General features: G+C 43.4%; 2 protein-coding genes across 2 annotated transcripts in view; one reads left to right on the plus strand and one right to left on the minus strand.

The window, feature by feature from the left end:
* The first annotated feature begins 29 nt into the window (after positions 1-29).
* POLR2B (RNA polymerase II subunit B) lies at positions 30-17954 on the plus strand. Its single transcript, XM_061374595.1, has 25 exons — positions 30-192; positions 435-507; positions 2266-2416; positions 4016-4128; positions 4382-4601; positions 4831-4989; positions 5926-6090; positions 6626-6822; positions 7534-7653; positions 8038-8224; positions 9400-9543; positions 9806-9945; positions 10174-10285; positions 10662-10816; positions 11087-11285; positions 11391-11559; positions 12023-12119; positions 13306-13400; positions 13673-13923; positions 14011-14100; positions 14364-14471; positions 14972-15085; positions 15179-15339; positions 16622-16817; positions 17708-17954. The coding sequence occupies exons 1-25, from the start codon at positions 174-176 to the stop codon at positions 17795-17797; spliced, it is 3525 nt and encodes a 1174-aa protein (XP_061230579.1). The 5' UTR covers positions 30-173; the 3' UTR covers positions 17798-17954.
* Positions 17953-24728, minus strand: part of IGFBP7 (insulin like growth factor binding protein 7) — a 16948-nt gene continuing 10172 nt past the window's right edge. The window contains exons 2-5 of the mRNA XM_061374608.1: positions 21934-22043; positions 20400-20516; positions 19551-19677; positions 17953-18141 (exon numbers count right to left, since the gene is read on the minus strand). Coding sequence (XP_061230592.1) covers positions 18122-18141; positions 19551-19677; positions 20400-20516; positions 21934-22043 — 374 coding nt within the window. The 3' untranslated portion in view covers positions 17953-18121. The remainder of the gene's footprint in view (positions 18142-19550; positions 19678-20399; positions 20517-21933; positions 22044-24728) is intronic.

Here is a 24728-nt window from a genome sequence, read left to right on the forward strand (position 1 = left end):
CCGGTTTCCCCGCTGCCTCCTGGGATGCCAGCGTGACGTGACGCGTCAGCGCCGCGCCATCGACTTCCCGCCGCTGCCGCTGCCGCTGGCCGGGCCTGCGGTGCTGAGCCCCGCCGCGCTTCCCGTCTCTCGCTTCCCCATAGCTGCCGCCCGCGGCCCTTCCCGCCGCCACCATGTACGACGCAGACGAAGGTGAGTGGGCTGCAGGTGCAGGCCGTTCCCTGCCGGGCCTTCTTCCCTGTGCAGCCCGGCGAGGAGCGTGTGGGGGCCGCAGGGCCCGCGGGAGGCGGCGGTGGGGTGGCTCCGGGCCCAGTGGGGTCCCCCGGAGGCTCCTGCGTCCCTCGGGTGGTCAGAAGCGCTGCCGGGGCGACCTTATGTGCCAGCCTTGTGTGAGCAGAGATGGGGCCTGTTTTAAATGTCGTGCTTCCCCGCAGATATGCAATATGATGAAGACGATGATGAAATTACCCCCGACTTGTGGCAAGAAGCCTGCTGGATTGTTATTAGGTGAGTTGCTGAAACTCGCTGTTCTTAGAGCTTCAGCACAGGTGCTTTTGGTCTTAGAGGTGACATACAGTTCACTGGCAACACACTGTGGAAGCTGTGGGATTGGCTGTGTGAAACTGTGTTTTAGCACGTTCAGAGATAGAGCACACAGGGAGGAGGGCTTTGAGCAGAACAGCTTACAACAGGCTTGTCCTTAGGGATTCGGAGGCCCTGCTGACATACAGTGGGGTGCACTGTTTTTGAACGAAGAAGTGATCTCGATTCCATATCAAGTGTATTATTTTGCCCACTGTTCTCATAGCTGATGCTGGTGTTAGGAAATCAATACTTGGCTGTTTCACCATGTCAGTGTTTTCCTAGCAAGACACGAGTATCCAGGACATGCAGCTTCTTGTGACTGTTAAGGAGTGGCATGCACTGTGGAGCAGAGTGAAAAGTGGTTTTTTTGCTAATTGTATCATTCATGAAATGTATATGATGGGTTCTTAGAAGAGCAGTAGCAAGCAAACCAGTAGGTCTGTGGGAATGATCCCATAAGCAGTATGGATGGAGAACAGAGGTGAGAAACTCTGGAGGCAGAAGGAGATCCTTTCTTTTTCAGTCTAGTGTGGAATGCTACCTTTGCTTTCAGTTAGGTGGGAGGTAAGTAAGGCAAGTCCTTCAGCTGATGCTGCACCTCACTCTATATGAGGAATCACTTTATTTACTGTGAGGGTGACCAAGCACTGCCGTGGGTTGCCAAGAGGGGCCATGGGGTCTCTGTCTCCATCCTTGGTATTCAAAAGTTTTCTGGACAGGGTCATGGACAGCCAGCTCTGGCTGACCTTTCTTGAATTTGGTTACAGGACAGGATGATCTCCAGAGGTCTCTTTCAGCCTCAACTGTTCTGTGTTACAAGTTGCCTATTCCTTTTCTCCTTCCCTGTGGGGAGTAGCAGACCGTTGTCAAGATTCACTGTGGCAATGGCATGATAGCCAAGAGTGTGTTGCTCTTCTTGGGGAAGCCTGAAGTTATTCGTAGGGGCTAGGTCTTAGCAGTTGTTAATACAGATCCTGGCAGTGATGGGCAGAAGCTGGGGTAGTGTGGTGGGTTCCCTGGCAGGCTTCAGGAATGTGAGGTAGAGGAGCTTGCTGGCAGAGCTAATGCAGCAAACACGTTTAGATCATCCTATTAAAAGTTAAGATGTGGGGCTTCGAAGTTAGGCTTTGATTTTTGCAGTTGGGTTGTGCTGTGTTGAAGCTAGGTTACACAACGGCTAAGGCAAATCTGGAGGAGTGAAGCTGGGAATCTCATGTGGCTGGAAGAGAGGGGATCCAAGATAAGAAATCTGTTACCTTGTCTTAGGGGCATACACTCAGTTTACAGCAACTTGGAAAATTAGTAAGGGCAAAAGAATTTACATACATTGTTGGAAACTTTATCCTGAAGCCACTTTTAGTGAGGTTTGTCATTGTTTCTCTTCAAATGCAAGGTAGAGTGTGTGTACTGTCATGGCTTAGCCAAAAGGTGGCAGCAAGTCTGTCACTTTGTTGTGTCTGTCTTCAAGCGGTGAGAGAATTGTTAAACGTTTTTCAGCATCTGTGTCTGAAACTCATAGCTTGGGAAAAGTGAATGTATGTACTCACTACAAGTGAGTGTATGTATGCACTGTATTTCATGGCTTTTGGAGGTTTTGTACTAAATACATCTTAAGCTTGTTGATGTATGAAGTACATGAATTAAATTATCTTGTTCGTTCATGCACTTTTTCTTTTTTAGCTCCTATTTTGATGAAAAGGGTTTAGTCAGGCAGCAGCTGGATTCTTTTGATGAGTTTATTCAGATGTCTGTGCAGAGAATTGTTGAAGATGCTCCACCAATTGATTTACAAGCTGAAGCCCAGCATGCCACAGGAGAAGTGGAAGAACCGGTAAGTGGTGCCTGTTTCAGAATCATAGAATCAACTAGGTTGGAAGAGATCTTTAAGATCAAGTCCAATGTTTACCCCAGCACTGCCAAGTCTGCCACTAAGCCATGACACTGAGAGCCTCATCTACACAGTTTTTGAACACTCCCAGGGGTGGCGATTCACTGCTTCCCTGGGAAGCCTGCTCCAGTACCTGACCTCCATTTCAGTGAAGAAATTTTTCCTAACATCCAACCTAAACCTCCCCTGACACATCTCAGGTCAAATATTGGGATTTTGAAAATGTATTTTAGAAAGGCTAAGACAACTCACAAGATAAACCATAAACTGTTTTTTAACTCCGCACTGGAACTTGCACTGCTAGAGCAAATGTTGCTTTTGTGGTGTGCTGCAGCAGAGTCTTTATGGCTGAGATATGGTAAAATGCCTGCACAGAATTTAAGTTTTGGTTTAATAATAGACTTCTCAGTTGGCTTCTAGGCAGATACTTAGCTGGGGTGGCAGCACTGTAGTTCTTTGTATTAACTTCTGTTCTGCAGAAGAACATGGTAGTAAATAGCAACTTGAAGAAAAAGTAAGGCAAAAAGCCTTACTTGTATACATGCAGGTCTGATGATTTGCTTATGTTTCTCTGCTGCCCTGGATTTTGGTCTGTGAAGGAATGCTTTGGGAGTGGCTCATCTCTAGATCCTTTTGCATGCAAGGAGGCATGCAAGGCCTTGACACCCTTGTGTGCCAGGGTTGAGACCACACATATGAAACATATGAACAAAGCTACGGTTTTGTGGTTGCTTGCTTTAAGTTCTAGCTCCTACCAGATACACAGACGCACTTTGATAAAAGTATTGTTTTAAAACTTTTACCCCTTTATTTTAAATGCAAGGCTTTTGATTTAAGTGACTGAATGCTCTCAATCTCATTGAGGTAGGCTTCTGAGAGGCAAGTGTCTCTTGGAGCAAAATAAAGATCTTTAAAATTGTTCTATTGCTGAAAGGTGTCTGTCCTTTCATGCCTGTGGTTTCACTGTAACATGTGAAAGGATTTCTGTGGAATTAAACCAAAGCTATTAAATTTGATATTTTATGCATGGGAGCAGATCTTTAAAACAATTTGCACCTTGTTTGATATGTCATCTGTTTCACTGTATATGTTGAAACAGGTTGACATTTCTGCATCATGAAACTTGCAGTTTTATCTCAAGTTACATAAACAGTGTCTCAGTAGGTGTATGTAGGGCATATTCTGTTAATGTATTTACTGACTTGGCAGATTTATTTCTTAGGTATTTCACAGGAAGAAGACAGGCTTGGATTCTTTATTCTTCTCTTGCAAATGATTTTGACCTCTCAGTTTCCTCTAGGGTTTTTTTGCTTTGGTGGTGGTGGTTGTATTTTTCTTTTTATTAATTAATGAGATGTTTAGAAATTATGGAAAACTTTTGAGTGCATTTCTTGATCTGGTCATCTCAAGAGGGATTGTTTCCATACCTCATGCTGAGGGCATGGGGCAGCATCTAGTATTAAGCTGTAGGGCCATGGCCACTCTTGAACAACAGGAATGGATGTTTCTTCCATTACAAGTAAATGTCTTCTTGTTTTCCAGCCCCGTTATCTGCTGAAGTTCGAACAAATCTACCTCTCTAAGCCTACACACTGGGAAAGAGATGGAGCACCCTCACCTATGATGCCTAATGAGGCCAGGCTGAGAAACCTTACGTAAGAATGAATTTTGTAGTAGATAAACACAAGGAAGGACTGGTTCTACATTATTAATTGTCTTTTTCAATTTACTGGTGCCATGAAAACATAATAATTATGGTCTATTTAAATATTGATGTCCAGTTGTTAAATCCAGACAATGATTGATGATTTCTTAGCCAGTGAGTGCTTGAATAATTGCATTCATTATATTTCTGTGCAACCTCGAGTAATAACTGACAGGTAACATAATGGTGTTTTTATTCTGTAGGTATTCAGCCCCCTTGTATGTGGATATAACTAAAACAGTTATTAAAGAAGGGGAGGATCAGTTACAGACACAGCATCAGAAAACTTTCATAGGAAAAATTCCTATTATGTTACGTTCAACGTACTGTTTGTTGAATGGCTTAACGGACCGTGATCTTTGTGAACTGAATGAATGCCCTCTTGATCCTGGTGGATACTTTATCATTAATGGATCAGAAAAGGTAAGGGACTTTTGTTCTGGTTATTTTAACTTAAGTGGGTGTATTTTTTACTTAATACTGTATTTTAAAAATGTAGAGTATGATCCAGTTGAGTTTGGCAAATAGTCTTTGTGCTGTGCAACACTCTTAAATTTAAGAGACCTGAAGGAATAGTAGAAACATACTGTACTTGTTACTTTCAGCATCCCCTTTTGTCAGTTATTTACTAGTGTTCTTGTTTCTAACACAGGTTCTGATTGCTCAAGAGAAAATGGCTACAAACACAGTGTATGTGTTTGCAAAGAAAGATTCAAAATATGCCTACACAGGAGAGTGTAGATCTTGTCTGGAAAATTCGTCTCGACCAACAAGTACTATATGGGTTAGCATGCTGGCCAGAGGTGGGCAGGTATGCCAAAGCAGTAATAACCCTTGCCTTGGTGCACAATTGTCATGGTTTAAGATTGTTTTAGGAGTTTTGTTACTGTCCTGTCTCATCATATCATTTACTTTTGGGATTTTGAAAAGAAATTTCTTCTGATGCTAAGTTGTAAAGAAGGTAACATTAAATAAAAATGGATTCTGTATGTCATAGATTATAGAATCATAGAATAGTTAGGGTTGGAAAGGACCTTAAGATCATCAAGTTCCAACCCTCCTGCCATGGGCAGGGACACCTCACACTAAACCATGCCACCCAAGGCTTTGTCCAGCCTGGCCTTGAACACTGCCAGGGATGGAGCATTATTATGCCTATCTCAGGGACAAATAATTTGAGGACTGTAATGAAGACTCAGTTTGTGTCAGATTTTAGGGCAAGGCTAAAAAATAGTTTTAGAATTACTGTGAATGAGATTTTAGAAAATGGGCAAGAAAACAAGTTGCATCCTGTTTTTTGACAAAGGACAAAAATAGGAGCAGGGACCCTGGCTTTGCTGATGGTCCAGCTAGTGTTTAGGTGTCTTTTGCAGATCGTATGTTCATATTTATCATCTAACTGTGCCATCTGTGGGAAATTAATGCTGTTACATAACTTCAAAAGCAGAAGGTGTCAGTACTCATTTACCATTGCACTGATGTTTGGGAATTCCCAGGTGTATTTCAAGAGTAACTTTAATAGAAGCCTTACAATGCTCTTGCTCCTGGTGGCTGGGGCACTCTAGTTGATCTGCAGTCCACAGTATTTGTTTCGTCTTGGGAGTGGGGAGCAGCTACTTGAATAATTGCAAAAATGGAGAGTCTTACACAGTGGATTAGAAAAGCTGAGCTTAAGCCAGAGACACATTTTTATTTAAATGCAAGATCTTGTAAGAATAATGTATGGATTTTTTTCCCATTTTTTCAGGGTGCAAAGAAGAGTGCAATTGGTCAGCGCATTGTAGCAACTTTGCCATATATCAAACAAGAAGTCCCCATCATAATTGTCTTCCGTGCACTAGGCTTTGTGTCTGACAGGGACATCTTGGAGCACATCATATATGATTTTGAAGATCCAGAAATGATGGAAATGGTAATGTGTTATTTCCTAGCTTGATATTTGGTGATGTGGAGGTGTGGCTATTCATTGTTCTAAGTGTTGTTCATTTTGCAGTTGTTATTTATCACTTCATTGTTTTGGTAGGTTGTCTATTAGAAAGGTCAAAAGTTCTCTGCCTAAACCTATCCAAATGAGTGTGTTACGTGAATGGAGTGCAACAGAAATTTCAAAGTGTTCATGTGTACTTGGAATGGTAGAGTCTTACCCGCCTGCAGTTGACTTTGATTTATACCTGCTACCATTGAATTATACATGAAACAGCAACAGGCCTAGAATGTGCTTGAATAAGAACTATTTTCTGAAGTCTAAACTATTTTTTATGTGCTTCCAGTGTGCCTTCATTACTGTTTTCTCTTGCTCTTAAAAGAGCTACTATAGTAAGGCCAGAAAGAACTGGATCAGTAATTAGCAGTTCCTGGAAAGAATAATCAGCAAGCTGCTGTGTAGTTTACTTCAACTGCAACAGGCACTGGATGCTACAGGATTTTGCTGTATTTTGTGCATTTAGGTCAAACCTTCTTTGGATGAAGCTTTTGTCATTCAGGAGCAAAATGTTGCTCTAAACTTCATTGGATCAAGAGGTGCAAAGCCAGGTGTCACCAAAGAGAAGAGAATCAAGTATGCTAAAGAAGTTTTGCAGAAGGAAATGCTCCCACATGTTGGTGTCAGTGACTTCTGTGAAACCAAAAAGGCCTATTTTCTAGGGTATGTCAGCATTTTCTGTCACACATCTGCAAATAGACCCTGAGTACAGATTTTATTCACAGATATGTATATGCTGGAAGAATGCACTGGAAGTTCATTTTTAACCTCAGTCTTCTGGATAGTCAGTGATAAACTTTAGGGCACTGATTTAGTTTTGAAACTGAGAAAATGCAAAACAAATAAATAAAAGAAGGAAACAAGGCTCCAACATGTTCTGAATATTAAGTTAGATGTGATGATAGTGATGAATGACTCTCTTTGACATCACGTTGGTTGGACAGCATATAGAGGTTGTTAACTAATATGTAGGTAGCTGTTTGTAGCGTAAACTCGCTATTTAAAACTATTAGCACGTCCTCTTGATCACTGCTTACTGGTATTCAGATGAACTATAGCATCAGGAGACTTAGCATTTCTCACCTGATTTTACCAGCTTAAACGTAGCCCATATTATAGGAGAGACATGTAGCAAAAGACACATTGCCATCACAATGTAAATATTAACTTTTCTCCATCATTACCCAAGCTTTCAGTGGGTCATTCATCTCTAAGGACATACATGCTGAAGAGGACTGTGTTAGTATAGCAGTATCCTGAAGATCTAGAATGGACAGCCTTTAGGAAACAGTTTGCTGTTTTATCTGTGAAAGCATGTAATCTCTGTTGTGAATGTCTGCAGTCAGTTTAAAACATAAACTTTTATTTGCTTAGGTATATGGTTCATAGATTGTTGCTGGCAGCACTGGGAAGAAGAGAGCTGGATGACAGAGATCATTATGGCAACAAAAGACTGGATCTTGCTGGACCACTGTTAGCTTTTCTGTTCAGAGGGTAACTATGTATCTGTGTTTCATTTGGGGATAATTAACAGTCGAGGCATTGCCAACACTGTACTTCTAAAAGATCAGACCTACTATGTTGTGTCTAACAGCCAGTCTTGGACAGCACAGCCTATATCTGATTGTAAGTTTTCCAGGAAGTGGATAGGTTTACCCTAATAGTAGGTGGCTAGCATCAACTTATTTTGAGGCATATTTTGTACATGTTCACAAACAGGTTAATGTATTTTGGGCTTTTTTTTTTTTCCCCCCTCCTCCTCTAGTTACAAGTTACTTGCTTCTTTCAGGAGGCCAGTGATGTTTTTTCCCCCATAACTGCTGAGTAGGCTGAATTGCTATAGTATTGTTTAATGATGTTTCTTGGCATCTTCTACAGAATGTTCAAGAATTTGCTAAAGGAAGTGAGAATATATGCCCAAAAGTTCATTGACAGAGGGAAAGATTTCAACTTGGAGCTGGCAATTAAAACAAGAATTATTTCAGATGGTTTGAAGTATTCACTGGCAACTGGAAACTGGGGTGACCAGAAGAAAGCTCATCAGGCCAGAGCAGGAGTATCTCAGGTACAACAGCTGAATAAAGCATTGTAGCACTTGTCAGGTTTACACATGGTTTTAACCGTATCAGGGAAGAGTTTAATACTGCTTGGCAGCTATGCATGTTGTGTGTTAAACAGAACCATTTTTAAAAGGAAATTTCCATAGCTGAAACATGTAAAGATCCAAATAGTTGAGTCTGGTGTGGCCTTTGGTTTTAATCATTTGGGTTTTGTTTTAGCTTTTGCATGGGCAGCTAAACTCTTGGTGTATCTCTTATAAAGACTTTTTGTGTTAGAGCATATGCTTGTATGTCTGATCAAGTCCTAGTCCTAGGGAATCTTTAGGGAGGATGGAATTCTTTTTTTAAATTACTTTCAGTGCTTCACAGGTACTTAAATTTGAGTGGCACTGTGTCATACAACAGTTACGTATTCCACAGTTCAATTATAAGGAGCATTGACTGTATTAGTCCAGAATGTGTTTAACTGAGCCGGTTTCTCATAAAGGCAGAAAAGGGAAGGAGGTGACAGTTTCTAAACGCCAGCATGTTTTGTTGTCTGGAGCCCTGGTGAGATCATAGTTTATGGAAAGCAAAGTTAGGAAAGGAGCAAAGATTGTAGCTGTCCCTAGGTGGTGCGATGTTGATGTATTTGTGTGTGGGGCTTTTTAAATTAAACTCTCATGTTTCAGGCTGTAAAAATAAATCTTTCTGAAGAGCCTTGAGCAGACTCTGAAAAGAACGTAAATACTGATTTGTTCCTGATAACTGAGTTGCCTTAGTTTTTTCAAACTAAGTAGTAAAGATCTTTGTGTCATTGTACTGGTAAGTCCTCCTGGTGAAAATGCAGCTTTTAAAGTATGTTTATTGCTAGTATCATTAATTCTAGTTACCTGATCTGAGTAACCTGTACTACAAAACTCAGTTCTTTGCTTGGGTAACTGTTTATGCTGGGCCTTGCCATGGTATAAGCCTGCTCTGAAGACTTCTGCCATTACATCAGTTAGATGCTTAAGATTTTAAGGTTGAACTTAGTCTGGGATTAGAGGAGGTGAGCTAAAAAGTGTAGCCAACAAAAATCAGAACTATTTTAGTTCAGATGCATCATTTCTAGAGGGCAGTGATCCTTTGCTCTAATGTATCGTGATGCCTATCAACAACACTTTTAAGCAACTTTGAATGAATTCCTTACTCCACACAGGTGTTAAACCGCCTGACTTTTGCATCTACACTTTCCCACCTGAGACGCCTGAATTCTCCAATTGGTCGAGATGGCAAACTAGCAAAGCCCAGACAGCTGCACAACACACTGTGGGGAATGGTTTGTCCTGCTGAGACCCCAGAGGTAATGAAACTAGTATTTATGTCAGTACTCACGCCTAAATACTTTTCTCTCTGCTAGTCATTTTATAGCCACCCTAGCATTTGTATTTTAAAGTGCTTACATGAATATTTAGCTTTATAGCTAACTCTGTCTTTGAATGGTAGTAATTAATAAATAGCATTTGTTGTGTCCACGTCCATAAGGACTTGAATTTTAAATTCTTGAATCTTCTTAGGGGAATCTCTTGATTTGGAAATGCAAGTTAACTTTGTGTTTCTGTTAGGGTCATGCGGTAGGACTTGTGAAGAACTTAGCCCTGATGGCTTACATTTCTGTGGGGTCTCAACCGTCGCCAATTTTGGAATTCTTGGAAGAGTGGAGTATGGAAAACCTGGAAGAAATATCTCCAGCAGCAATAGCTGAGTATGTGCAAATGAAACTATTTAACCAGACTTAAGTTTTTTATCCTGCATAACATTTCAAGGGCTTAGGGTTCTTTTGGGGGGAGAAATGGGAGGGTGCTTTTTTGTAGTTAATTTTTTCTACATTATTGGTATTTTTTGTTTTGCTTTCTCTTATTTGTTTTTTTTTTTTTCATTTTTTCTTTATTATTTGTATTTTTTAATACTTTATTTTTTTTCCTCTTTATAGTGCTACCAAGATCTTTGTTAATGGCTGCTGGGTTGGAATACACAAAGATCCTGAGCAGCTCATGAATACCCTAAGGAAGCTCCGTCGTCAGATGGACATCATTGTGTCAGAGGTACAAATTTTACATCTCGAGTTTGGGTTTCTTTTGTCATGAGGGAGGATAATGCTTTGATACTACTTTGTAAGCTCCAAATAGCATTATTTGGAAGTCTCTTTATGAACATACTTCACATTGGTTGTTTTGGTTTGTTTGGGGAGTTTTTTTGGGTTTGGTGTTTTTGGGAGTTTTCTTGTTTGTTTGATGTTGTGTGTGGTTTGTTGTTTGGTTATGGTTGGTTTTGGTTTGCATTATTTCAAGAGGATCCAGTTGAAAATAGTCTTCTGAAATGCTTCTTTGCTTTAGGGAACTTTGTTACCCTGTTTTGTGTTCCATATTTCTGATTCTGGGCTGAGATTTCATACTCACGGAGTGCTGCTGTCTTGTGCAGGTCTCAATGATTAGAGATATTCGTGAGCGAGAAATCCGCATCTACACTGATGCAGGCAGAATTTGTCGACCTCTTTTAATTGTGGAAAAACAAAAACTGCTGTTGAAGAAAAGGCATATTGACCAACTGAAGGAACGCGAGTATAACAACTACAGGTGAGATATTCCTGAAACTTGGTTGAATGTCTGATTTTTTCATCTTGGAAGCTGCAGCTTCCTTCAGGTTGGAGAGGGAAATGTTTAAAACTCTGTACAATACAAAGATGCTTTCTCTGCCTGGTAGCTTGATTTTTTAATTTTTATTTTTGTTTTAAATCACGTTCAGGCAGTGGTAGAAGTAATAAGCCAGGAAAGTCCTTCATCTTATTACTGCTGAAGAGACACATTTGTTGTGTTGGCTGAGTGTTTTGGGCATTGTTTGTTCAGTTGGCAGGATCTCGTGGCCAGCGGTGTAGTAGAGTACATTGACACACTGGAAGAAGAGACTGTGATGCTGGCAATGACCCCCGATGATTTGCAAGAGAAAGGTGTGGCATATTGTTCAACATACACACACTGTGAGATTCACCCATCTATGATCCTGGGAGTATGTGCATCTATTATCCCTTTCCCTGATCACAACCAGGTTAGTGCATCACTTTTGACATCTTGCTTTTGAAGTTGGTAGAAAACCCGCACATATATGTGCGAAGAATTTTATGTGCATAATGGTCTTCCATTGTCTGTCTAGTCTCCCAGGAACACCTACCAGTCTGCCATGGGTAAGCAAGCTATGGGAGTTTACATTACAAACTTTCACGTTCGTATGGATACACTGGCACATGTGTTGTACTATCCTCAGAAGCCCCTTGTGACAACACGCTCCATGGAGTACTTGCGATTTAGAGAGTTACCAGCAGGTATGTTGCCAGTTAATGTTTCTAAATCGAAAATGCTACTTTGTTTAAACTGTGTCACAAATGTTGCATGTAGAATACCTGGGTATTTAGCACCTATATGTAATTTAAAAGTTAATTATAGATTAAACATTAACTTGTAGCTGGACACCTAAATACATTGCTAGTGTTGCAGGTGAAACTACTTTATCTGTAAAGACTGTTACCATCTCACTGGAAAAATGCATTTTATGCATTGGTATTTGCTGTGTTTTTCACAAGAGGTCACTCTTGACTCTGTTGTACCCAAAGTTGTATTCGCTGGCATGGGGTTTTGTGTGTGGGACTTGGAGATTTTATCTCCGAAACAAAACGGCTTCACTGTAGAGAATACAGCTTATCTTGAATTGTGATTCAAAATTGTAACTCAGTAATGCCTGTCTGGTATGTGGGCAACCTTTCAAAGTATTTGTTCTGCATATTATAGGTATCAACTCGATTGTAGCCATTGCATCATACACAGGCTATAACCAGGAAGACTCTGTCATCATGAACCGTTCTGCTGTTGACAGAGGCTTTTTCAGGTAGAACTTTGTAAATTCTTTAGCAATTTAATTTATTTTTAATGGCAGTGGAGGGAGCAGCATAGTGAAAATGGTATCTTAGCATGTGTATCTCAGCAAAACAATGAGCAATGCCTCATCCTATGTTTAACCTGACTTCCCACTCTGGCTTACCAACTTTTCCATTTTGGTCTTTACTACATTTACTGTTCTTTGTATAATGGTTAAATGAAAAAACACACCATGTAACAGCAAAGAGTCCAAATACATTTTCGTTTAACTCTTGTCAGTTATAAACTCTCCTTAATGGCAATGTTGCAGCTTTGTAATAATCCTTACTAGTATGACATTTGCTACCAGTAAGGATTGGCATGTTCCTCTCCTTAGTAGAAACTGCTGTTGGGTCAGCTGGCAACTGATGTGACTTTGTGCACTACAGATTTTAGATGGCTGTGCTTAGCTATATGGTGCATCAATGGGTTTCTAGTTTTGTTCATTTTCTTTTGTCCAAGTTGAGACCAAGAAGTGTATGCTTGGGGTCCCGGATCTACTGCCTTCCAGTGTAAAATAAGTATGGGACTATTAAGACTTATTACAGCTCACATGAAGCTCTTATAGAACCTTCTGTGTGCACAGGAGCAGTGAAATGTGGATAATGTTTATCTGAAAGGCCCTGGCTTCGGTGTGCTGGCAGCTGAGGCAGCAAACAAAAGCCCCAGAAAGAAGCCTATATAAATTGAAAGTTTTCCACTGCAGCTCAGTTGTACTGAGTGTGGCACTACAAGGTAGTAGTAGAATCCTGAAAGTGCTTGCAAAATGGGAGGTATAAGGAGAAAATGGTATGAGAATGGTATGATGAAAAATGTGCATAACCTAGGAATAAGAACTACTTATGAGATATCAAGCAGATCCGAAAGTCTGTAGTTCATAAAAAATTAGCATGTTATTTATAGGTACTTTGGCAGTATCTGAAAAGTGGCCATCAAAATGCCATCTGAAACTGGTTTTTGTTTGGGTGGTGGGATGTTTCTGGTTTTGGTTTTCCCTCCTCAGTGATGGTCACTGGTTAACAAGGCTTTAGAGGAAAGGTTGTGTGATTTGATTTGGTTTTCTTTAGTAGCAGGAGGCATAATATGTGATAGAATTGTGATTATAGTGAAACTGAGATGAGAAAGAATGATGCAGAGGCTTTATGACTTTGTTTCAGATCTGTGTTCTATCGCTCATACAAAGAGCAGGAGTCTAAAAAAGGGTATGACCAAGAGGAAGTTTTTGAGAAGCCTACACGCGAAACTTGCCAAGGTGAGATACAGGAGTGTTTGAAGACTGAGTTTTTAAATCAGATTTTTGTGGGCAGTGTCACTGAGCTGGTTCAGTCTTTATTTTGGGACATACAAAGTGTGAGAAATATTTGTATTAATAGCAAGATACATTAGTTGAGGTGTTGCATGGAAGTATCTTCAGACATTTTCTCAGTAGTCTGAAGCTGCAAACAAGCTCGTTCAGTTTGTGCTGATTGTCAAATCCGGTATGCTGAACAGTTTGGGAGTCTACTTTTTCCTTTTTCCCTCAAGGTATGAGACATGCAATCTATGACAAACTTGATGATGATGGTTTGATAGCACCTGGGGTACGTGTGTCTGGGGACGATGTCATCATTGGCAAAACAGTGACACTGCCAGAGAATGAAGATGAACTGGAAAGCACCAACAGACGTTTCACAAAGAGGGACTGCAGCACTTTCCTGCGAACTAGTGAGACTGGCATTGTAGATCAGGTCATGGTAACCCTTAACCAGGAAGGATACAAGTTCTGCAAGATCAGGGTGAGCACTGGCATGTGTGCTTTCTACTTCTAATCAGTTTTGTTCCATATTTAAGTTACCTACTGAATGTTTTCCTATGGTTTACAGGTACGCTCTGTGAGAATCCCACAAATTGGAGATAAATTTGCCAGCAGACATGGTCAGAAAGGAACCTGTGGCATCCAGTACAGGCAAGAGGTAGTGATTTTTTTTTTTTCCCACTTTTTAAAGTTTTATTTATGATCATCTTAGCATTGGAACTGTCTTAAATGAGTTTGTAGAATGTCTACTCATGTGCAATATATTGACTTAAAGTTAACTAAAATATGTTTAGCAAGAGACACAGCTGCTTCTTACGTCGTACTTTGAAATGCTTTAAAAGATTTTATTTGAAGCCATGCAACTGCTTTTCTTAAAGCTGATATTCTGGGATGTACTGACTGTCCATTTCCCTGTTCTAGGATATGCCCTTCACCTGTGAAGGCATCACCCCTGATATAATTATCAACCCCCATGCCATCCCTTCCCGTATGACCATTGGTCACTTGATTGAGTGTCTCCAGGGGAAGGTAAGAAGAATCTTTGATGCTGCATGTCTGAGCAATATGATTTTTCTTTTAATTTAAGGGGTATTTTTTTAAGATACTACTCCCTGGTAGGTAGGTGTTAATCCACTAAAAAATAAGGATTACTTTCCAGTTACAATAGCAAAAGCAGGTTTCTTGGGGAAGCCCTACAGTCCTATAAATTTTGTCCAGCAAGTCAAATTACAGTGTGCTCTCCCATCTTCGAAGAAGCTTTTATTAGAAAAATGTATTATAAAAATAATATATTATAAAAATGCTGCTTTTATTCCATACATTTCCTGTGACTTAGAAAAAGGAGTAGCAGAATTGTTGATACTTAGTTTTTGTTAAAATCTCACTATAAATTGTGCAGTTAATAAACAAGGCAAGATAGGGCACTGTCATGGGCATGGAACCTCAAGTTCTGTAAAAACTGTTTGAGAAAGCTTACTGTTGTCTGAAAGAAATTCAGAAATCTGACAGGCTTTTGCAAACCTCCATAGGTGTCTGCAAACAAAGGAGAGATTGGTGATGCAACACCTTTTAATGATGCTGTCAACGTGCAGAAGATTTCCAATCTTTTGTCAGATTATGGCTACCATCTAAGAGGAAATGAGGTACAATCAAAGTATCATTTCACTGTGATGTTTTTAATATACATTTGGTGGATAGGAGGGCTTGTGATTCAGTAATTGCATTGATTACTTCAGGTTCTCTACAATGGCTTTACTGGTCGAAAAATCACATCACAGATCTTCATTGGTCCTACATACTATCAGCGGTTGAAGCACATGGTAGATGACAAAATCCATTCTCGTGCCAGAGGGCCTATCCAGATACTTAACAGACAGCCCATGGAGGGTAGATCTCGGTAAGGATGTGTATTAGTTTCTGTACAGTGTTTTCTTTTTCTTCGAAGTTTTTACCCTAAAAATTAACTGCCTCAACTTTGCAGCTGGAACTGAATTAGCTCACCCCAATTAGCCATCCATTTTTATGTGTTCAGCTGAAGATGATGTGTTGAGTGCAGCTATCAAGGTCTTGGTAGCACGGGGTACTGCTGAGGTGGCCTCTCTGAGAAAGGACCAGCTGTTGCCCTGTGCTAGACATAACCGATTACAGCTGGATCGAACAGACCCACTTTGGCCCATCAGCAGCCTTTAAGAAAGGGTAAAACCTGCTGGGCAGTAGCTGTGAGGGAGGAGTGAGAAAATGTGAAAGGGACCGACCTGCAGGCACGGGTGTCAGAGGAGGAGGAGCTCCAGCCACTGGAGCAGATTGCCATGCAACCCTTGGTGAAGCATGTTGTCTGACAGCAGCCCATGGAGCAGCTACCCATGCTGCAGCCTGTGGAAAGCCCATGCTGGAGCAGGCTCCTGGCAGGAGCTGTGATCTCTTCCTGAAGGACTGTGGGCCCCATGGGAAGAGCCTGGGCTGGAATAGTTCTAGAAGGACTATCCCAGTGGGAAGGGACCCTGTGCTAGAGCAGGGAAAAAATGTGAGGAGTTAGGAGTGGTGGAGAGGAACTGTTACATACTGACTACCACCGTAATTCCTCCATAACTGAGGGGAGGAGAGTGTTGGAAATGAAGAATAAAGTTGAGCTTGGGAAGGAGGTAGGAGAGAAGATTATGTTTTTAGTTCAGTCTTTTGTTTCTCACCATCTTGCTCCATTTCTAATGGGCAATAAATTAATTTCCATGCTGAGTCTGTTTTGCCTGTGATGGCAATTAGTAAGTGATCTCCCTGTTTTTATCTCAGCCCATGTGCTTTTCCCATCTTATTTTCACTCCCTGTCCTGTTGACATGGGGGAGTGAGAGAGCTATTTGATGGGCATGTGGCAGCTAGCCAAGGTTGAACCTACCACAGATAAGTAGGGAAGGATGTTTACCTCATTTTGCTGTGTGGTTGTGCTGTGGCTGTCAGCTGTCTGACATCTGCTTTAGAAATGCTCTGCTGCTCTGCAGCAGTTATGAATTACTGTGTTCATGTTCTCCCTAACACTATTCTGAGGTCGTTAAATTACTGCACAGCTTTACTTCTACCTTGTAAGACTGCTGTGTTTTTTCTGATAAGTTACTTGTTCACCAGCAAGAAGTGGTGTATTTTGCCAGTGAACTCAGAAGTTGTTTTGTTTTTTTCCTCTTTTCAGGGATGGTGGCCTTCGTTTTGGAGAAATGGAACGAGATTGCCAGATAGCTCATGGAGCAGCCCAGTTCTTGAGAGAGAGATTGTTTGAAGCTTCAGACCCATACCAAGTCCATGTCTGCAATCTCTGCGGCATCATGGCGATTGCAAACACAAGGACTCACACCTACGAATGCCGGGGATGCCGTAATAAAACTCAGGTGCGTGTGGTTTTCATCAGCCACTGTTTCTCTTTGCGGGCCAGAGGAAACACTGCTCGGGTGAACAGGAGCATAGGGAAGTAAATATTTAAAGAAGCACCAGAACAATTGCTATTTTAGTTTCGTAACTGGTTTAAGTGTTTATAGCATCCTAGTTAATCTGAATGTCTTGTTATTAATTTTACAACGTTGGCGTGCCACTTGGCAGGAAATGCTGTTCAAGTGTTTTGCAGTGTGGAGTTTTCCAAGACTTTAAAATTAGACACTCGAGAGCTTATTTTTGGAAGTGAACCTCAGAATGAGGAATTCAGAGCCATCGCCCTTGACAGTCCCCATGAAGATACTTATGCTTGCAGAGCTCAGTCCCCATGGGAGGCCTTTTGTGTTGCACTTTTTTTGTTGTTAATAAAGAAAAAGCTCTGCAGTGTGTGCTTGGTAACAGAACTGTGTCGAGGGAAAGTAGCAGCAGAGATAAAAATAGTTGCCTTAAATAGGCTTGTTCTTGTGCTGGGGACTGACTGTTGGCAACTCTAAAATGGCCTTGCGGTTACTTGAAGAGATGTGTGCTGGAAATTGTCACTACAGTTACTGCACATTAGGCACACTTTGCAGATTTTCCCTTGTTAAATAGCTGTTGTTTAGGATCATATCCCTTGGCTGCAGGTTTTCACATTAAAAGTGTGATGTGGATAGCTTCTGTGTAGCCTCTATAGGCAGTCTCAGCTTTCCTCTTGCTTTGTTACTGTCTGTGAGCAATTCCTGTTAAATGCTTTAATGCATAACTTCAGGCGCACTTTAGAGCCAAAAACCCAAGAAGTTATTTGTGTAGAGGGTGGTGCAAGTTGATGTTTTAGGAGTGCTTATCACAAACCTTTTAAAATCTCTTTCAGATATCTTTGGTTCGGATGCCCTATGCCTGCAAACTCCTCTTCCAAGAACTGATGTCTATGAGTATTGCACCTCGTATGATGAGTGTTTAGCCTTTAAAAAGGTTGGGGTCTTTTTAATGATGAGACTGAAGTGCTCAGGTTTTGTTTCACTTTGTGTAGGTTGCATTTAAACTACAATTTTACTCATCTGCTGTGTGCTCTTCAAACGTATGTTTATTTCCTGTAAATAGAATTAAAATTTGTAATCGGGCTTGTGAATCTCCTTTATTTGTGTATTTGTGAAAGAAGTGTGCAAGCAAATTGGTTATCAAAGAGCAAGGGGGTCAAGGGGATGATTAGTGAGCTAGAAAAAGCCAGAGGGTACAGTTTTCCATAATACTAACTTAAAACTGTGCATAAGTGAAAGTCCTCACATCACAGCTCTGCACCATCATCTGTGGAAAAACAAAAACACGTTATGCTCTGCACTGTTCCAAGGGTGACAGCACAACTTGGGCAGTAGCAGCGTGTCTTTCTGCCCACCTCCCTCCCTCCCTCCTTTCCTCTCTTCCTCCCTCCCTACCACAGCAGCAGGGGGATGGTAAGAGATGGCATTTTTCTGTGCTGAGATCACCTGGACATTGGATACAGACTCCCTAACTGCACAGTGTGTCGCTTTGGAGTCTGACAGTTTGTTCCATTAACATTATCAGTTTCCTTTAATTGCCTACTGCCAGCTTATTGCTTAGCTACGGCATGCTTGCTTGAGAGCTTTTCTACAGCTGAAAAGAAACAGCTGTAACACAGTGTGCATGTAAGAAATAAACCATGAGGCAATAGTGCAGTAGTACAACCTCGCAGTATTGCAGCTGTGAGAGGGGAAGTGAACATCATCTATTCTGGGGTATAAGCGTGCTCCTCATGGCGCAACTCACTAAAACTCAATTTCATTTACATCTATAAATAAGGTGTTATTTAAGTTCCTGTGCTTAAGTAATCTTGTGATTCGTTTTATGTTCTTATTTCGATGCCAGGTGCTGTTAATGTTCTCCTAAGGGAAGTCTTTCATCTCTTCAGGGATATAAGGATATAGAAAGTCAAGACTATATAGTTTGGACAAAGCTACTGGGACTAAAACTAAGGACTATGTCCAGAAGTGGATTTAGGCAGCAGTGTTCTGTAGCTGAATGCTTTGTTCCCAGTGCCTCTGGCATGGTTACAGTTACTGTGCCAGCTCAGGATTTATTCTGAAGCACATGTGGCTGTGGTACTAAGCCATCCTCTTTGTGCAGCTGGAATGAGGGTGGTTGGCTTGCCCGTCAGCTTTGCATGCAGTCTGGTAAAGAGGACCTGGGTTTGAAATATGGCTGAGGGCTGGAGGGTAAAAGCTTCAGGTCTTGCCTAAAGGTCTGCTGTGGCCTATCTGTCCCCTCCCTGGTGTGACACTCCAGCATGCAGAGAGAATGGCAGGGACTGGAATGTTTCCAGGATGATAAAGAATAAGGAAGTGCAGGCACCTGGCAGGAATTTAAGTGCTTTAAGTTCCCCTCTCCCTTGGGACTGGTTGTGACAATACTGCTCCCAGGAGAGATAGGCAGGACAATACAAACTTAGGGCTGGAAAACCACTGAAAGTTGCTTTCTAAGCCCCCCTCCTCCCCCCCAAAAAAAACCCAAAAGTGGGTTGAATTTGGTATCTTAATATCCAGTACTTTGCAGCACTTGGGGATTACTGAACAAATCCCTTGAGAGCTCTGGCAGCTGACACTTGCTGGGAATGTTCTGAACAGAGGTGGTCCTTCTGTATCAAATAACTGAGTAAACTGATAGGAAAGAGCTGAAGAGTGTCCAACCACATTACCTACCTTTGGTCAGAGCTATTTCATGCAGAGTTTCCACAACGTGGATTTTTGCAGAAGCTGTTGCCTCTCCTTTGGCATTTGATGCATGACACTCGTATTCTCCAGCATCCTCTTTACTCAAAGGAGATATCTAGAGAAAGAAACATCTCCCCAGTAAGTATCCTGTGCACAGGTAAAGGTGTTTCTGTTTTAAGTTATCTACTGTGTGAAGTAGAGTTAACCCTGAGGGACCACACTGACAACATGCTTTCTTCTGTCTGCTCTAAACAACCTGGTTCAGATTGTGGTGGCTCATCTCCACCTCCTTTCCCTTGTTTCCACCTCTGCTTTTGCAAATGGTGTGGGAACCACCATCCTAACCTGTGCTCCGCTGCTCTGAGAGCCATCATACTTGCAGTTCCTTACTGGGGTGCACAGCAGCTCCCCCTGATGTGTGGCAAGTGCCCATTAGCCTGCAGGTACTCCTGTAGCCCAGGTCTGTTGAGTGAGAGCTGACAGCTTGTGTGAGCTGTGCTACTCTCAGGGAGGTGATGTGCTTCCTTGCATCTGTACCAATTCCTCCCTAGACATGGTGAGGGTCTCCTTCCCATAATGGCAGCAGGAAAGTAATAACATATGGAAAGGAGATCGTTTACTTAAGCCTAGCCTTCTCCGATCATAGAATACATGCTTCTGCTGTGTGTGACAGAGGTGAAAGCTGCACTGGGTGAGACACAGGTTATCTTCCTTTAGGTGTCCTGCCTCTTGCCATGTGAGTTCTGTGCTGTTTTCTGTGCTGTTCTCTGCGCATGGGCTGTTTGCAACCTGCACTTGTGCTGTTTGTGCTGCTCTGTGCACACACAAAGTACTTACAAGCACCCAGCCAGTCACTTCGTGTTTCTCGGGGCCCCCTCGGGTCTGGATAGCCAAGTTCTCCCGATCTCCAGGCAGAAGTTCCATTCTCTGGACACCATACTGACCCCGAATTATCTAAACAGAAGAGCAGAGAGGGTGAAAGTTTTGGGATTCATTTATATTAGAACTGTTAGGACCACACCTGTATACAGAAAAGATCAGCACTACTTTTACATTAATGTGTTTTGTGCAGTACCACACACACGTGGTAGGTGCTAGTTTTTTCTAGTGCCAGCTTTTCACCTTATGTGTACTGCAGCCTCACTATCCCAATGCTTCAGTGTCTGCACTGAGGCTGCATTCCTCTTGCCTCAATAGGAACAAGTAAAGCAGCACAGCTTTCTGGGCTGTGCAGATATGCCCTGCACCAACTTGGTCTCATGGAACTTGGGTGCGTGTTTGCAAGGCAGTGTTTAGCCCACTGAATGATGTCTGTGCTGAACTAAGAGGATTTGGCTGCCTGCAGCAGACTGGAGCAGCTACTTTCTGGCTTGGGACTGTGGGGACAGCAGGAGCTGACTGTGGTCCTTGTTTGGAGAGACTCCTGATGATCAGGCTTTTTAGAGTGGTAGTAGCAGAAAACTGAGTGTCTGCATGTTGCTCCTAGAATGGGCTCTCCCCGCATGAGAGTTAGATGATAGGGAAGACAATAGATGCTCTCCCTGCATCTGTTCTCTTCCCAACAGGCCAACAACAGCCCTGCAGGCTTCTGCTGCAGCAAACCAGGCAGTCCCTCGTGGTGGGCACAGCATCCATGAGAGCAGAGTGCAGTCATTCCCCAGCGCTCTGTATCTGAGCCCAGAGCAGAGCGTGGGATAAGTGGTGCTCAGCCCTTGTTATCACCAGGTCAAGCAGTCTCACACACGAGTCTGCTCTGGGAGCACTATGAATAAAGCCTGCTGTTTCAGAACAGAGTAATATTTGGGCCATATTCTTAAACTAGTATTGCTTCATCTTAATTTAAAGACCCACCCCACGTGTCCACAAACCTGTGGCATTTGAAGAGGCTACAGGGCTATGCAGTGCCTCTTAGCCTTATGTCTGGGATCCTCTTTGCCTAGTGCTGGCCCTGCCCTAAGCCAGACACTACCAACACTGCCAAAACCAGCATGCAGCCAGCTAAGGGGGAGGACTGCCCCATGTGGTTCCTGCTCCTGATGTGGGCGACCTGTGTCCAGACACCCCAGAGTCGCTGCCGTCAGCAGGGTGATGGCAGGTCAAGGAACATTCCTGGCATGCTCAGAATAACAGGCGCTACCAAGACAAGCACAAGTCCTGCTCTGCCTCGGGATCAGATAGAGTTTAGAGAAAGCAGTGACTGAAGGTTAAGCAAAGCCAGATGTTTGGGGGCGGACAGAACTGCACATGTGGGAGAACTCATCAAAGATCAGTGTTTCCAAGGAGGAATTTGCTATGGCCTTTATGCTTACCAGGCAATTTCAGCTGCCTCAGGTTTGCAAATGCTCTAAAGAGCTCCTAGCAGGGCCCTTACCTTGTTCCAGATGAGGACAGGGGTTGGGATGCCAATAACCTCACAGCTCAGGTAGATCTGTGCTCCTGTCACATTCCAGATGTCCTTAGGAGGGGTCACTATGGAGGGTCCTGCAAAAAGGGAGAAATGCTTTTAAGCACCATGTGACAACAAGCATGTCTCCCTGCTAGCCTTTTAAGTGGGGCCAATCACTTCTGATGGGTTTTGGGGAAGCCGGATGCGTCCTACTCACTCTTCTGGGTCACCTGGCCAGCTTTGCAGCATCCTTTTTCCCAGCATGATTTCAACCTGTAGCAAAGCCTATGGCAGCTGGCTAGCAGAATTCAGCATTGTGCTGCTCCTGTTCTACCTGGGTGCAGTGTTCAGCCGAAGGAAGCTGGCTGGAGGGTGGCAGAGCTCTCTCCTTGGGAAGGAGCTGGGAAGGGACCAGGTGAATGCAAAGCTCCATTTCTCCCCAGAGAGCTCCAACCCCTGGTTAAATAGTGAGTTGCTTCCAAGATCAGATGGGAACAGAGCTGTTTTGCAGATCCGTTTGGAGATGTTTACCCCTCAGGCTGGGAAATGCTGGAGACATATACCAGGAAGGGAAGAATGGCCTTTTCTGTTCAACCCCTCTTCACTGGGGCTGTTTTGCAAAATGCAGCTATTAATTCCCCACAATAGGAAGTGCAGACCAAAGGAGCACATAGTGTTTATTTCCACTTATTGATAGCTTGAAGAACACAGCAGCTTTTCCCCTTTGCTCCGAAGATGTAGGGAGTAATCAGAAGCTGAAGCTCCCCTTAGGCTCCACAAGGAGAACGCATTTCCTACAAGTACTCCAGAGCCAGCCCAACTGAAGCCCCTGGATATGCTGGCTCAGAGATCACGGCTCATTCCCAGCCTTGTAAAAAAGGAGCAGATTGGGGTCCTGATGCTCTTTCTGGGGTCCTGAACATGCACTGATCTCAGCCCCGCATGTTTACTCTGCCCTGCAGCCTTCTTGCAGGCAGCAGGGAGCAGGTTTCCGGTGCATTCCACTGCACCAACACCTTCCAACAGAGAGCTGGCAGCTTTTTGTCTTGAGATCTAGGGGCAGATCCACACTGGTATCACCAGCCAGAGGGTATCAGCCGTCCCTCTGTCTTATTCCAAGGGATGCTGAGGTGGCTCCCCACTCGTGAGCAGCTGGTGTGATCCCAGAGAAGTGCCTCAGCTGAGAACAGGTTTTAGGAAGGGTTTCATTCCATCGCTTACCCTGTTGCTGGTTGTGCTGCTGCGGGCATTGATTTCTGCATACTAGCCAAGAGAGGGATGTGCTGGAGACACAGCACCCTTTCCTCTATGGAAGGGTACTGGAGTTATTCTGGCTCCAGGTGGCCCAGAGCAGATCTGTACCTCCAGACCATGTCCAGCTCTGCACTCTCAGAAACACCCTGCTGGGGGTTGTTCCCCTGAGTACAACCATAGCATAGCACAATGGGGTGATCATGGGGCTAACAGAGGGACCTGAGCATGTGCCTGGCCCCTGCACAGTAGCAGGGCTGTGTGTTGCCATCCCCAGGGCATGATGGGGCCACCTGAAGTCACACACTCTGCTCCCCTTCCCCAGCATGGCTGTTTCCTGTTCTTTCTCTGGTGTCCCACGAACAATAGGGACAACAGGGCAGCTCCTGAGACCCAGTGTCCCCAGGCAGCTTAGCTCACACCATGCTCTGCAAGGGCTGCCAGCAGATGTGCACCCAGCATAGCCTAGTGCTGCTGCTGCCCTCTGCTCCAGCCATGCAGAACCCTCCACATGCAAGGTGCCCTTCCTGGGGCAGAGCTTGAGGCCTGTCCCTGAGAGACAGGGCTACATTTGGCCCTGTATGACACTGTCCTCTTTATGACCAGTTGCTGGGGTTCTCCATGAAGCAGAAGAAATGCAGCAGACCCTATATGACTGCCATGTTCCACCACAGAAACAGAGAGATCCTGATTCTTACATAAAAAGCCAGATGGATTTTAAGGCACCGTTATGCTCTCCTGGGATCTGGCTCAGTTCTTCCCTGGTTGATAACTGGCAGCATTCAACACACCACTAAATCCATTACCTGCGGTGTCAGCCTTCGCTGCCGCTGAGTTTCCCCCTGTGTCAAGGGCCTGGACTCCCCCTGCCCATGGATATTCACTCACCCTGCCAGGAGCAGATCACAGCAGGGTTTTCCTACAGCAACTGCTGGCAGAGAGAAAGACAGAGGGGATTTCTGCCCACCTCTGGTCGAGGAGAAGCTGTTCATTTCTGCTAGCATGGGGAATTGCCTGCACAGCTTCACAGCTGGCTCTGTGCAGCAGCCACAGCACAGCCAGAGCCTGGACATAGGAGAGACAGCCCAGAGCCCAAGCTCAGGAATCATAGAATCATAGAATAGTTAGGGTTGGAAAGGACCTTAAGATCATCAAGTTCCAACCCCTCTGCCATGGGCAGGGACACCTCACACTAAACCATGTCACCCAAGGCTCTGGCCAACCTGGCCTTGAACACCGCCAGGGATGGAGCATCCACAACCTCCCTGGGCAACCCATTCCAGTGCCTCACCACCCTTACAGTAAAGAACTTCTTCCTTATATCCAATCTAAACTTCCCCTGTTCAAGTTTAAACCCATTTCCCTCAGGAAGTACATCCTCATCTAACCAGGAGGAATGTGAGACTCTGCCTTTGGCTGTAAAAGGAACTGGGAGAATTTACATGCCTCTGCCTCTATCCGGCACGGCCCTGAGCTCAGGAAAGAACGCACATCCCAAGAGATGCAGCAGTGTCATGGGAAGAGTCAGT

The sequence above is a fragment of the Neopsephotus bourkii genome, unplaced genomic scaffold, assembly GCF_033783945.1.
Source record: "Neopsephotus bourkii isolate Nb327-2 ecotype Australia unplaced genomic scaffold, CSIRO-AGI_Nbou_v1 NB_168, whole genome shotgun sequence".
Classification (NCBI taxonomy): Eukaryota; Metazoa; Chordata; class Aves; order Psittaciformes; family Psittacidae; genus Neopsephotus; species Neopsephotus bourkii.

Coding starts and splice junctions, on each gene's coding strand:
- POLR2B (XM_061374595.1), top strand. Junction 4,129..4,381: donor GCCAGGCTGAGAAACCTTAC/GTAAGAATGAAT, acceptor TTTATTCTGTAG/GTATTCAGCCCCCTTGTATG. Junction 8,225..9,399: donor CCAGAGCAGGAGTATCTCAG/GTACAACAGCTG, acceptor TACTCCACACAG/GTGTTAAACCGCCTGACTTT.